General features: G+C 47.8%; 1 protein-coding gene across 1 annotated transcript; it reads left to right on the top strand.

Moving 5' to 3' along the window:
- The first annotated feature begins 11,428 nt into the window (after positions 1-11,428).
- On the top strand, positions 11,429-14,245 carry LOC138983197 (E3 ubiquitin-protein ligase RBBP6-like). Its single transcript, XM_070356609.1, has one exon. It carries the CDS (start codon positions 11,429-11,431, stop codon positions 14,243-14,245), a length of 2,817 nt encoding a protein of 938 aa, XP_070212710.1.
- The last annotated feature ends 413 nt before the right edge of the window (positions 14,246-14,658 follow it).

The raw sequence follows: 14,658 nt of genomic DNA, 5'->3' as shown, positions 1-14,658 counted from the left end.
TGTTTTACAACTTTAGGAGTGTGGAAGGAGAAGACAGTTCTCGACTGGTGGGGTACCCCATCCTCACTGCTGGAGATCTGAGACGCCAGCGAGAGAGACGCAAGAAAGAGCAGCGTCGCCGTGGTTACTGTGAATGTTGCGCCGTCAAGTATGACGACATCGACAAGGTCTGAAATGGTTTCATATTTCAGCTTTGGTTGTTGCTGCTCAGTTCATTCAAATCTACTTACTGTCGAGAATATCTTGAACAAAGAACTGAAAGCAGGGGAACCTCCCTTTTAAGACGTCTGGATTTAAGACACAGACTCACACATCTTTTTTTAAAGATCATGACTTTTTTGTATGAAATTTGTCTTCACAACATTTGTGAATTTATCTCCAATATATGAAGTTCGGAAATAACTGTCAGGTTTGTTTAGGTTTGTTTGTCAGTTAACACTCTTGCTTTTATTGAGGCAAACTTTCCCATGTGACATTGACCATTTTCTAGCAGAGAAAAATCTTAAGAAAAGAATGATTTCAATGTGACTTGAGGCAGATTGTGAGCGTGGCTATAAATAGTAACCACAAGCAAAATCCTTTTTCTTTGTCTTGCACATCCAAAATTATGCTTGTTTTATTCAAAGTTAAGTGACTGACTTTGAGTTAAGCTATTGATGCACTGACTATGAGTTAAGCTATTGATGCACTGACTATGAGTTAAGCTATTGATGCACTGACTATGAGTTAAGCTATTGATGCACTGACTATGAGTTAAGCTATTGATGCACTGACTTTGAGTTAAGCTATTGATGCACTGACTATGAGTTAAGCTATTGATGCACTGACTTTGAGTTAAGCTATTGATGCACTGACTTTGAGTTGAGCTATTGATGCACTGACTTTGAGTTGAGCTATTGATGCACTGACTTTGAGTTGAGCTATTGATGCACTGACTTTGAGTTAAGCTATTGATGCACTGACTTTGAGTTAAGCTATTGATGCACTGACTATGGCAGTCTGTAGCAAACACTCTGTGAGTCTGAGGCAGAAATCCGCCAAATGAAATTGGTTAAATAAGGAATTCCTTATTTTGAAAATCTTTAAAAGAAATATTTTTTTATTTTATTTATTTATTTTTTTTTATCGCCGGCGATCCGATCCGTATTTCTCCTAACACAGGGACCGGACATCGCTGAGTCTTTGTTTCACTGGGCGCGCGAATTATCGGACTACAGCTTGGCATTTGTTACATTGTTTAATGTGCAAATGTGTGTGTTTGAGATACCAGGATAGGCCTACTTTTACCCTTAAAAGCCTGATTTTTCGTTTTTTTCCGGGGGGCAAAGCCCCCCTGGGCCACCTACCGGGGCGTTGCCCCTGCACCCCACCAGGGCCTGGGCGGCCCCTGGACACCGGCCTCATTTTCCTTAATTTTAATTCTGATCAGCCCCCCCGCGGGTTAGGGGGAAGAATTTACCTGATGCTCCCCAGCATGTCGTAAGAGGCGACTAACGGATTCTGTTTCTCCTTTTACCCTTGTTAAGTGTTTCTTGTATAGAATATAGTCAATCTTTGTAAAGATTTTGGTCAAGCAGTAAGTAAGAAATGTTAAGTCCTTTGTACTGGAAACTTGCATTCTCCCAGTAAGGTAATATATTGTACTACGTTGCAAGCCCCTGGAGCAAATTTTTGATTAGTGCTTTTGTGAACAAGAAACAATTGACAAGTGGCTCTATCCCCTCTCCCCCCTTTCCCCGTCGCGATATAACCTTTGTGGTTGAAAACGACGTTAAACACCAAATAAAGAAAGAAATTCTGATCAGTTTCACCCATGCAGATCCTCTCTGCTAATGTCACAAAGTGAACACAAGTTAACAAAACATTCCTCTGGTTTCCAGCACGTCCAAGAACAATGCCACAGGGATTTTGCTCGCGACAAGAGTAACTACGATGGGCTCGACGACCTGATGCGAGCGTGTCCCTCCACGGGGGGGTTTCTGCGCAGCACCCTGCTCACGCACTGCAAGCAGCAAGCGTCTGCTAAGCCCTTCACCAGGTGTGTAGTGCTTGTAAGATAAGATCAAATCAAAAAACTTTAATCTCCATTTTTATTTTGAAGTTTTAAATGAATGTCTATTTTCTTTTTGCAATGGACATTTTTCAATTGGCACACAAAAAGACAACTAAAAGGCATAATCATGTGTGTAAAAAAAAAACGATAAAAAAACACCCAATTAATCAATAGATTACAAAAAATATTAAATGATGAGCAAAATGAATCACTGTTACTCTAAAACAGGGCACCCAAACAATGGTATACAGTGGAGTCCGGGTAGAACGAATCTCAAGGGAGATACATTTTAGTTTGTTATATCAGCAATTCGCTGTAGAGTTTTCAACCCTAAATGGCCTTAAGACAAGTTTTCCCACTCACCTTCAAATGATCGTCCCATCGATCTTTCCTTGGAGAGTACAATCTCTGCATGTTTTCAACAGCTTCATATTAAATTACAAATCTTATCCCAATTCACATGCAGCAATTTACTTCAGTTTAGTGCTAGAACGCTGAAAACTACGCTCCACCCTGGTAGGGGGGGAAGTAACCCTAAAAATAGAACAGCCTTGACGGTCACATGACAACGCCAGGTCAAGGTTACCTCCCAACATGCTTTGCGCATGCGTGTTCTCGCCGCCATCTTATATTCATTCTACTCTTCAGCGATAGCGTCTAAGGACGTGTTTGGATTACGCTCGGGCTATTTTGTTAGCCCTCTGCTTCTTTGGCAGACTACACCCTGGTTTCGTTTGTATCTTAGCTTTCTAGCTGAGATTGGGTGAGATTTGTCCATTTTCTTTCGTTGTATTTGCTTTCGTTTGCCACGAGTTAGTCTTTGTTTACTTTTGTCTGCAAGACTAACGCCAGTATGGCTGACAGTGGGAAGAAGAAACCCAGCTCTAGACAGGTAGCCAATACAGAGTCTCCATCTACGAAAGCGGCTAAGAAGCCCAAGGGTTCTAAACCTATAGTTACGGTGTTCGAGCCAGTTTCTGAGAATACTTTCACGGTAGAAATTGACAATCCTAAGAGTCCGATAATGCCGGCGCTGAAGCAAGAATGCAAGACAGCGCCGGTTAAGGCTAGCATAGCATCGGAGAAGGAAGATTTGTCAGCAATGTTTGCAACGTTTAGCGATCAAATGAGGTGCATGTTTTCGTCAGAATTGCGCTCGGCGAGCGAACATTTGCTCTCTCCTCAGGCAAGAACGGTGGACTCTCGGTCAAGGGTTAAGGCAGCGCCGTCAGCCACTGTTACGTTGGCCGATGTTCACGCTGAACAACATTCCGGTGAAGACGTAAAGAGTTTCCCTCACCATGCCTCCACTTCCGGATTCAGCAGCTACACTAAAGGTACTGTGACTGTCCCACAGGGAGATACGCACGGGCGTTCCCTACTTCCGCCCGGCGCCGGGCAGGAAGCCGTGATAAGACAGGGAACCTGCTTGCAGCATGATGTGCAGGCGTCTGTACTGAGATCGGAGGACACGCAAGTACCAGGTTGTTATACGGATGCAACATCGGTACAGCGGTCCAAACTTCCGCCACGGGAGCGCGAAGTTGTTAAGAGACAGGGGACTTGCTCGCATCACGACTTGCAATCGTCTGTACTCTTAACGGAAGACACGCGAGTGCCGGTTTGCTTGACATCCCTAGCACAGCGTTCTTCCCTTCCGCCCAGGAGGCAGGAAGTTGTTGTAAGGCAGGAAACTTGCTCGCATCACGACTTGCAGGGGCCTGTACTTACAACAGGAGACACGCAAGTGCCGGTTTGCTCAACGAAAGCATCCCTAGCACAGCTCTCCACACTTCCGCCCAGGGGGCAGGAAGTTCTCTCCAGAGAGGATACGAGTAGAGGGCATGCCTCACACAGTACCTCTCTTCCGGATGACACTGCCTATGACTATGACAGTCAATATGGCGGCGAATTTCCGGCAGGCACTTCCGTGCCGGAAGGAGAAGCGGAATACGGGGCTTCCCTTTCTGAGGAAGATCCTAATTTCTGGCTACCAGACAAGCTTCCCCATGCAGTAGCTTTGGCGGCACAGGTAGCTTCAAGATACTTTGAGGAAGGAGTGGGGGCAACAACAAGCTTGTCTGCAACACCACCTTCTGCTGTCAGAGATTTACGCGCAACACAGGGAGAAAAACAAACTTTTAAGTTTCGTGAATCTCCCTCAGGGGCGTATGAGATGTCTAAGATTCTGGCTACGAATTCCCGGTCGGAATATGTGCCTTTGGACACAGTGCCTCAGCTATCAGCGAACAGTCCGGCACCAGAGTTAGCACAGCCGTGGCTAGCCTCCGCACAGCCAACCCCTTATGTCGGGCAAGCTGCTGCCTGGAAGTTCTTTTTGAACTCTAAGCCACACAATCTCTTAGACACTTTTTCCCTGCCACGTGCCCCACTTCCGGTTACGCCGGAGTTAGCGACACTCAGGGAGGATGGCTACAGTAGGGACAGAGCTGTTCCTTATACAGAGTCAGCTCTCGTAGCATTGGAGGAAACAGGGAGATACAACCTAGAGTTAGCTTCTCTTTCGGAAACGCTACTCAGGTCCCTCTCCCGTTCTATCACTACGTCCTTGGAACCGTTTGAGTTTCGACAGGACGCGAGTGAAAAGGATGTGACGACGCTGCTCGCTACTTTGGCCAAAGTTTCAGCCAAACAAATGCGTCTCTCTGCGCAGCTTTATGCTCATGCCGTGCACACGCGCAGGTCAGCGTTTCTCTCGGGTTCCAGGATCCAAGATAAAGCCACGCTTGAGGCTCTCAAGTTATCCCCTTTCACGGAGGGTGCCTTGTTGGGACAGCCGTCGCTCGAAGCGCTCCACAAGCAAACCCGCGACGATCGGGATTTGGCTATAGCCAAGATAGCTCAACACGGCTTTCCTAAGCCTCAGAGCAAGAGCTACGGACCGCCTAAACCTTCCGCCTCTTCGGCGAATAGGGGCAGGTCAGCACAAGCCAGCTCTTCTTCACGAGGACAGGGAAGAGGCGCACCTTACCCTAAGAAGAAGCCGTCTTTCGGCAATTCAAGGGGGTCGGGACGCAAAGCACACCCCCAATGATGCGTCCCCGAACCACTAGCCCATGCATCCACCACGCCTTTGATGGCAGGCGGCCTGTCAAGGGCTCTCCAACTTTGGTTGCTAAAAGTAAACAGTCAGTGGATAGTGGGTATAGTGCGTTCGGGGTTCAGGCTACTCTGGAAGGAGGGAAAAGCTCGCTTAACCAGAGTCCCACCGTCGTTCAAGTTTCCCGTCAAGCTGGAAGCAAAGACAGCGATACAAGCAGAAGTCTTGTCTCTGATACAGAAGGAGGCGATAGACGAAGTTACAGACTACAACTCCCCAGGTTTTTATGGGAGAATTGTTGTGGTACCGAAGGCTTCAGGGGGCTGGCGCCCGGTTTTAGACTTGTCTCCCCTGAACAGATTTCTGAGACAAATCAAGTTCACAATGGAGACACCAGCGTCAGTCAGAGACGCACTCAGGCCGTCCCGCAGTGGGGCACTGCGGTTATGAAATTAAAAGCCCCTCCTGTTTTTGGAACCGCAGGAGCTTTCTAGTTTGCTGTTAGGTAGATTTTTGGTTCCTCTTTCCTGTCATGCTCTCTTTTTCTTCATGAATTCTTTTCCTTTTTCTGCCTTCTTGCTCATTCACCTGTATTATTTCCAAAAATCTCTTCTCTTGCCGCTTGTCTCGCGATTCATGTATAGTTTAATCTGTTAGTGTTCTGATGTAAGTCCAGCAGTAGATAGGTTAAGCCTATTTTAACATACTGGAAACTGGTAATCTTCCAGTAGGTATTAATTTAGTTTTACTAAAGCCTGCTGGGACACAAGTAATGGGTTAGTGCATTTGTAAACAGGAATCGCTTGACAAGTGGCCCCCTTCATCCCCCCCTTCCTCGTCCTGATATGGCTCTGCGTAGTCGGCTGGACGTTAAGCAACAAATAAACAAACAAACAAACAAGCACTCAGGCCGGGAGACTGGGTGACATCGATCGACCTAACAGACGCATACTTTCACATCCTCATTCACCCATCAGACCGGAAATGGCTGAGATTTCGGTGGGGAGAGAAAATGTACCAATTCAGGGCTCTTCCCTTCGGTCTATCTCTTGCTCCTTGGATCTTCACGATGGTGGTACGCCAGCTGTGCTCCCTAGTCAGGCAGCAAGGCGTACGACTCAGAGCTTACCTCGACAACTGGCTCATTCTTCATCAGGATCGAGAAGCTTGCAGCGCCCATACTCGACTTGTTCTGTCTCAAGCCTACGAGTTGGGTTTCTCGGTAAACCAAACCAAGTCAGAACTCACACCATCCCAGACCTTCACGTATCTGGGAATGAGGTTCGATACGGTAGATTGGTCAGTTCGCCCCTCACAGAGGAGGATCAACAAACTGCAAAATCTGGTGAAATCTTTAGCGTCGCAGAAGCAAGCTCCGGCCAAGGCGCTGGCTTCAGTGCTCGGTCAAATGGAATCCATGGCCACGCTTGTCCCTTTGGGCAGAGTGTACAAGAGGTCTTTTCAGGCAGCTTTGAACTCGATTTGGAACCCTTCCTCCCAGGGATGGCAGGTCTCGGTTCAATTAGAAAGTTGGTTTCAGCAGACCACAGAGCAGTGGCTAAAACCATGGATCTCACAGGGAGTCCTCATCACTCCCCCTCCTCCAGAGGAGGATTTGTTTACAGACGCTTCCCTATCAGGCTGGGGGGCTCATCTTTCTCACCACACAGCCTCAGGCACGTGGACAACAGGTCAAGCCCTCTCACACATCAATGTGCTCGAGTTGGAGGCTGTAGCCCACGGTCTCCAGAGCTTTCTATCGCTGGTGGCAGGCAAACATGTTCGTCTTCATACAGACAATACAACTGTTGCAGCCTACATAAACAAACAGGGCGGTTCCCGCTCTCTCACGCTTTCACTCAAAGCATGCCAAATTCTGAAGTGGTGTCACCAGCATCAGATCATGTTATCAGCAAAATATTTGCCGGGGAAACTGAATGTTTTGGCAGATTCGCTCAGTCGATCCTGGAAGGTCCTCCACACGGAGTGGACAATCACCCACCACGCTCTCCAGCGGCTTTGGGCGCAGGCGGACAAACCGTTAGTAGATCTTTTCGCAACCCGGTTCTCAAGGAGGCTACCAGTGTTCATATCCCCGTTTCCGGACCCGGAAGCCTGGAAAGTGAATGCACTGGAAGTCGACTGGACAGGACTCACAGCTTATGCTTTTCCACCATTCCAACTTCTCGGAAAAGTGCTGAGGAAAGCAGAGTTGGAACGGCCATCCCTGATTCTGGCCGAGTCAGCATTGGTTCCCGGATCTCCTCCGCTTAGCAGAAGGTCCTCCCATTCCTCTAAACCTGGAAAAGGGAGAATTACTGCAACCACGCACCGGCTTTCAGCACAAGAACCCACAGTCCCTGCTCCTTCACGCATGGAGACTGTGAGAAGATCCCTGCGTCGGGCGGGTGACTCGGACGGGACACTGGATTTGGTTCAAAAAGCACACAGGACTTCGACGAGCTCAGTGTACGCTTCACATTGGACAGCTTGGGTTATAAATGGTGCGCGGAGAATCAGGTCAGTTCTGTCTCCCCGTGTTCTATGCAGGTAGCTAATCACTTATCTTGGTTAGCAGCTCAGGGCAGCTCCCCCTCGTCTCTTCGAGTTAGACGTTCTGCTATTTCGGCTACGCTGAGGCAGTTAGGTCACAACATTAACCTCAGCGGTGTTATCGCTAGTGTCCTAAAAGGTGCGTCGATCGGTTTTGCTAGAACCAGAGCCCCAGTTCCTGCTTGGGATCTCTTCCTTATTCTAGAATTTCTTAAGATCGCAAGATTTTGAACCGTTGCAATCAGCAAGCTTAGTTAATCTTACACGTAAGACACTTTTGCTTGTTCTTTTGGCCACTGCAAGAAGAGGCAGTGAAATTCATGCCCTCTCAGGCTTAGCTAGAGACATAGCTTTTGAAAAAGATGGCTCTATTTCTTTACGTTTTTGGCCGGATTTTCTAGCCAAAAACCAGAAGCCTGGTCAAGTTTCTCCCATAATCAGAATTCTCCCTCTTAGCAAAATTCTGGCGCCAGGAGACCCCGATTTGTCTAACTGCCCAGTTCAAACTCTTAGCAGTTATCTGTCCCGCACGGCTCCTATCAGAGCTAAACAGCAGAAGCTTCTTTTCTTATCTCTGAACACTGCTAGAGACAAAGACATATCTAAGGTAACTCTCGCTAAATGGGTCTCAACGCTGATCAAACAAGCGTATGAGTCAGTTCTCCCTCTAACGTCGGCAAGGACGCATGAGGCAAGATCCTGGGCATCCTCCTTAGCTGTGCGAAGGCCAGGAAGATTATCTGAGGTCCTCCATTCTGCCTACTGGAGATCGGAGGATGTTTTCATCAACTATTACCTGCGCGACATTTCCAGTGCGCGACAGGACGGTACCAAGGCGATACCAGCGATGGTAGCAGCAGGGCAATTGTTGCCTAGCTCATAGGTGAGCACCCCACCACCTTAATTAGCAATCTGCTATGTGAATTGGGATAAGATATGTAATTTAAACAAAAATTTTAATAATAAATTTTCATTTGATTAATATACTTACCCAATTCACATAGTAAAGTCCCTCCCGCCTACCCCGCTTTAGATTCCCTAAAAATAAAAGGGCGCTTCGAGCGAATGAATAAGATGGCGGCGAGAACACGCATGCGCAATGCATGTTGGGAGGTAACCTTGACCTGGCGTTGTCATGTGACCGTCAAGGCTGTTCTATTTTTAGGGTTACTTCCCCCATACCAGGGTGGAGCGTAGTTTTCAGCGTTCTAGCACTAAACTGAAGTGAATTGCTATATGTGAATTGGGTAAGTATATTAATCAAATGAAAATTTATTATTAAAATTTTCGAATATAATCCATAGAGAGAGGCATAGTTCAAATGTTCACTTTACTGTCACAATTTTAGAAGTAAAATTTAAAAAGTCGTGTAAAAGCGTGTACATGTACATTCTGATCAATCTGCGTGTCCATCAAAAAAACCTCCAAAAACCCCTGAAAACCCCATCTAGACTAACTAAATCTATCTTCAAAGTGAAGTATTGGACATGCCTGTGAAAAGTAAGCCTGATTCATGCTACATGCACCCTTATATTTGTGTTGAGAGCCGGATTTTCGACGAAATCGATGCAACAATTTCAGTGCAAGGGAGATAACTCTTGTTACTCGAAAGCACAGGTATTGATGACGTCATGTGATTAGTGCTTCCGCTCCTTCGTAAATCCTCGCACAAACACGAAAATAAAGCCATGAACGGTGAAAGTTGCAAATATAAGTTACGCTGCTCAGAACTGGCACACTTCTCCACTGTACACTCCAATTTGGAGATCATATCCAAGTCACAGACATCGCTGCACTTTGCCTGCAAGTAGCGACGTAGGGTATTGGCAGCAACACGTGCTTCTGTGGCAGTCATAGCTCAGCACAGTCATAGCTCAGCAGCTGATTGGAATAGTGAAAACACAGCGGCGGTGGTTGTTCCGTGCACCTCCCGCTGTTTGTTCAGAGTTCGCTCATCACGCGATGTGCACTTGTGTTTGTGTATGTTTGTGTATTTTTGTCTTTGGAGACAATTATTGACATCAGTTCGTTGTAGCCTTGTGACTTTTAGAGACAAAACGGCTCTGGGGCGATGAAAACGTGTTTGTTAAAAAAGGGGTTCGTTATGCAAATGAGTTCAAAAGGTTCGATGTAGCCGGAAAGTAACAAGTAAGAAATAGAAGGCTGTCTGCCGGGAAATCAATGGCAGTTTGTTAAAAGAGGGATTTCTTTATACCCATGTTCGTTATAGCTGGATTCCACTGTAGAACACAAAACTTTCTGTAGAACTCAAGCTAGCACAGTAGCAGGTCCTACCCCAAACTTCAATGTGTGGGAGGTCCGGTTACCCCCTCAGTGGAACTTTAGTGGGGTCTGAAGACCAGGATGTTCATAATTATGGTTTTGGAAGACACGGTCCTCGCCAACACGTAAGCCCTGTAGTGCTCATGTCAAAGTATTGCCGACTTTGAAAACTCTTTCAGCCTTTTATAAAAACATTATGGTCATGACGGTTAGATTAACTTCGTAAATTTGCATGGGGTAAAGACCCAGCAGAGCATTTTCAGAAAACAGTACTGATGGTATGCATGAGTGCGTCCCTGGACCCGCTCTTTTCAGTTTTAGTGCCTTGCTGTACCCACTCCATGAAGATCTATACCTTTTTTGGGCTTCTCGTGCATATTGGACACAGTTAGCATTGAAATTATTTCTCAGTAAAGGACATAAGTTGGTAAGTCTGTTCCTGCCATTTACAAAATGGATTGTCTGCCCATGAACTCTCCTTCATGATTCGTTCGTTTATTGTCTTGTTTTGAGTGCTTCTGTTCAGCAAGGACCTTTACGTTATGTAGTCAGTAGACAGTGTAGGATTGTGTGTGGTAGGGAATGGGCTAAAGTGCATACAGTTAAAAACTTTTTTTTTTAAACCACCCTTTTTAGACCTACAAATGTGAAAAAAATCAGGTCATGAAAAGGTGTGAATCTTAAAGTGGGGGTACATTGACAGAGGTTATGAACAGAAAATTTGAGAAAACATGGTCTTAAGAGGGCTGTCATACAGGCGACTCAGTCGTTGCGATTCAGTCGTCGCGATTCAGTCTTTGGCCGATCGCACATCACATCGTAGGCCATGACCCGTCACACTATGAACGATAGACGAACGATTGACGAACGATAACTCCACGCGAGCGGGGCGGAAGTGCCGTGTCACGGCAAACGCGCTTTGCGAGAGCAGACGCTAAATGTTCGAACGTCGCTCTACCTTTCTGAAAAATTCCTTTCAGCATTACGCCTTTGCAAGAAATAAAGTTCCCAGACAGCTGCAATTAATGTTTTCCGACCGCTGTACACGCCTCCTTTATATCTGAGTAAAAAACTGTTCTTCCAAAAAGTTTTGAATCGACGAAGAGACGCTGTACGCCACTGTCCGCCATTATTTTACGTCACGGCGTCAAGGCCGCAGCAACGCGTTCTGATTGGCTCTGTTGGCTCTGCCCCTGCGATTGACCGACGACTGGATCGCAGGAATAGAACATGTTCTAAACCTCAAAGCTACGAGGGAATCGCATGAGACTGAGTCGCAGACTTGTCGTAGCTGTTTTCTACGACTGAGTCGGCTGTGTGACAGGGTAAATCACGCGACTCAGTCGCATGTGTGACAGCCCTCTAAAAGGGAGGGAGTCTTAAACTGGGGGGTCTTAAAAGGGGGGGGGGGAGGGGGTGTGTGTTTCATTGTACAATGATGCTAACCTCTTTTTTTTCCTTCAAATCACAGTGGTCAGATGGATGATAGTACAAGTGACAGCGGCAGTAGCAGCAATGATCAGGGGATGACCGTCAACCCAAAGTCTCCAGCGAAACCTCATCAGCTTCAAGCCTCAGATGCTCAACCAGAAATGCCCACAGGCATGCCCGGGTACATTACACCCACTCGCACCCCACGGCACCCATCCAGGTCTGCCCTCAGCCCTGCTGCAGCAACACGCAGGTGTCACGGGGATGAGGATGGTGAGCTTAGTCGCCTCGGTAACCAGAACAGCGCGAGAAGAACTCCTGGTGTCAACACAGACAACAATGCGGAAGGAAACACCAAAGACGGGCCGGAGAGAGACCCGGACGCCCTACTTGCGGTGGTCATACGTCGACCGGGGGTCAAGGGTGTGTACGGGTCGCCGTGCCGGAAGCTGGTGCACGGCATGAGTCCTCAGCAAGAAGCAGAGCGTACTCCGAAGAAAGTCCGAGAGCGGTCCTTGATTTTTGGAGACACATCCATCGGCTCCTTACAACCAGTGCCTGAAGAGCTGGTCTCTGTTTCCATGGCGATGGTTGCTGATGGCAGAGATGACGTACGGGGTAATGATTCTGCAATGACTATAGCCTCCTCGGACAGGAATTTTCAGCCACAGATGGAGCGAGGGAGGAAGAAACACCGGGAACTTTGGGGTGGCAAGGGTGATCCAAAGTCACGCAGGGCGCTCGGAGTAGCGTCAGTGCATGAACCCCAGTCTGAAGGTGTTGAGGAGGACGAGGTGAACGTCCTTCCCTTGACGAGTTCCCCCCAGAAGGTGCCTGCAGAAGAACTTATCAAAAGTTTCCCAGCTGGCAAAAAACTCTGTGATGCCGTTGATGGGAAAGATACTTCAGGGAGCTCAACAGGTGTGTTAGCAAGCAAGTCCATATCTAGCTTTGAACCTGAGACAGTGAAGGTAACAAACAGTGGTGCAGGAACACATGATGCTGAAAGACGTGCAACCGGTTTTGACTCAAGAGATAAAACACACAAGAGACCAGAGGATGGTGAACCAGAGACAGTGAAGGTAACAAACAGTGGTGCAGGAACTGGAAGGCGTGCAACCGGTTCTGGCTCAAGAGATAAAACACACAAGAAAGACGTTAGGAACCCAACTGAAAACAGCAGTAATGACAACAAAGTACCCAACCCCAAGGAAAAACAGTCTAAGAACAAGGTAAGAGATAGTAAGTGCAGCAGACAAGAAGGGGAAAGTGAGAGGTCTAAGTCTGTGCCTAAGAGTAAGAAGAGGGAGTCCAAGCAACAGGCAACACCGCCCAAAACATCTAAACCCACACAGCAGAAAACACCGCCCTGCAGAAATACCCCTCCACAAGTCAAAAACTCTGGAGGTGCTCATTCAAAAATGTTGTGCAGCCCGCCTGAAACTCCACAACGCACACCCAAGAAACAAACACGGGTTTCCCCTAAGAGCGAACTGCACACCACACCCACAAGACACCAACAGCAACTTCAAGAACAAGAAGACACGGGTTCTTCTCCCATCTACGCTCGAGCGGTTATACACACTTCAACCCCCATAGTCCTGTCAACGAGAAAGCTACGCCACGTAGACGAAGCCATCAGCCAAGACGCTGACGCTGTTTGTCAGTTGCTGGACAACGACAATCAGCAGAGTTGTAAAAAATCCAGGCGCTCCATTCTTGCTGACAGTTGCCAGGCTGAGACTTCAAGCCACTCGGCCGAAAAGGGGGGCAAAAGTTTGACGCAGGTATTAGTCGATGAGACGGAGGAATGCCAGACACCTAAGCGACGTTCTTCGAGAAAGATGAGAGCTGCAGAAGCTATCAATCTACAGCCAGAAACTCCGCGGAAGGATGAAGGAATAGAATCTAGCGCAAGTCACAACGAGTCCTGCATCCTAGAAACGAAGACAGTGGAAGTAGAGTTGTTGCGCACGCCGGTTAAGCTGAGAGAACAGACAAGACCCAGTTTGCTGATGACACTGGTGAGGCATGAGCACCCCTCCCCACAAAGCTCCACCAAGAAGGTGAAGCTGACGAAAAGCTGGCGCCTCTTGAGCGACAATAGTATGTCTCGCCTCCTTCAGAGCGAACCGGAGGGCTCTCCCTTCAAAGGTTTCCAAGGCAACGAAGTGCTGCCTTCTGACATGACCTTTGAGTACGCGTCAGAGGTGGAGGTCACGGACGATGAAGATCGAGAGTGGCTGATTGGTGAAGAGGAGGAAGAAGATAAAGAATCGGACTTTGGCGAAGAATCCTTGCAGGAGTTCATCCCTCACTTCTCCTCCCCGGGCAAGCGGTCAGACTCGTCATGGGACGACGCCTGTGACCAGTACCTCAACCTCACCGTTCAACAAAAACTTCTCGGTGAGCCACGGCGATCCAGAACGCCGCGCAAAGTGTCAGCCTCTCCCGCTAACAAGAAACGCAAACGATCCAGGAGTCAAGGCAAGGGCAGGGAACCAGACGTCGAATCCAATCCCAACAAGAGAAGACGCACGAGCGTGAAAAGAAAATCCAGCGCCAAGCTGGCGTGGGGGGTTGCACCTCAACCAGGATTGAGTACGCCGACCAAGAGGCAGCGCGGAGAGAGGGAGCAGTCCAGCAGGGGAGGTAAGACGAAGGAAGGGGAAGAAATCCAGCGCGTGGATGAAGATGTGGTGTTCAACTACGCAAGTCCTCGCAGAGACAAGCAGGCGTTCAGCCCACTGCAAGCGTTGAACAGCAACCTGGCATGGGGCGGGCTGGCCGCGTCTCTCTCCCCTCGCACCCGCAGCAGGGCATCGGTGCCTGTGAAACTGCCCACACCCTTCGTGCTAGAATGACTTCATATCTAGACAGCAGGGCTTCGGTGCCTGTGAAACTGCCCACACCCTTCGTGCTAGAATGACTTCATATCTAGACTGGAGGGCATCGGTGCCTGTGAAACTGCTCACACCCTTCGTGCTAGAATGACTTCATATCTAGACTGGAGGGCATCGGTGCCTGTGAAACTGCCGACACTTTTCGTGCTAGAATGACTTCATATCTAGACTGGAGGGCTTCGGTGCCTGTGAAACTGCTTAAACCATTTGTACTACACTACTCGTCATAAAGAAATAAACACATGCAATTAGCTGTAGCTCTTTGTGATGCGGCCAGTTATATTAAAACCAAGTATATTGCCAGAAAGGTAATTCATTCCCCTACCGTATGAAATAAAGAGTTTTATTTTTCATTAATTAGTGCTTATGCAGCA

This window comes from Littorina saxatilis, linkage group LG12, assembly GCF_037325665.1.
Source record: "Littorina saxatilis isolate snail1 linkage group LG12, US_GU_Lsax_2.0, whole genome shotgun sequence".
In the NCBI taxonomy this organism is placed as follows: Eukaryota; Metazoa; Mollusca; class Gastropoda; order Littorinimorpha; family Littorinidae; genus Littorina; species Littorina saxatilis.
Note: the sequence above shows the minus strand (reverse complement) of the source record. Positions and strands in the feature narration are given on the sequence as shown.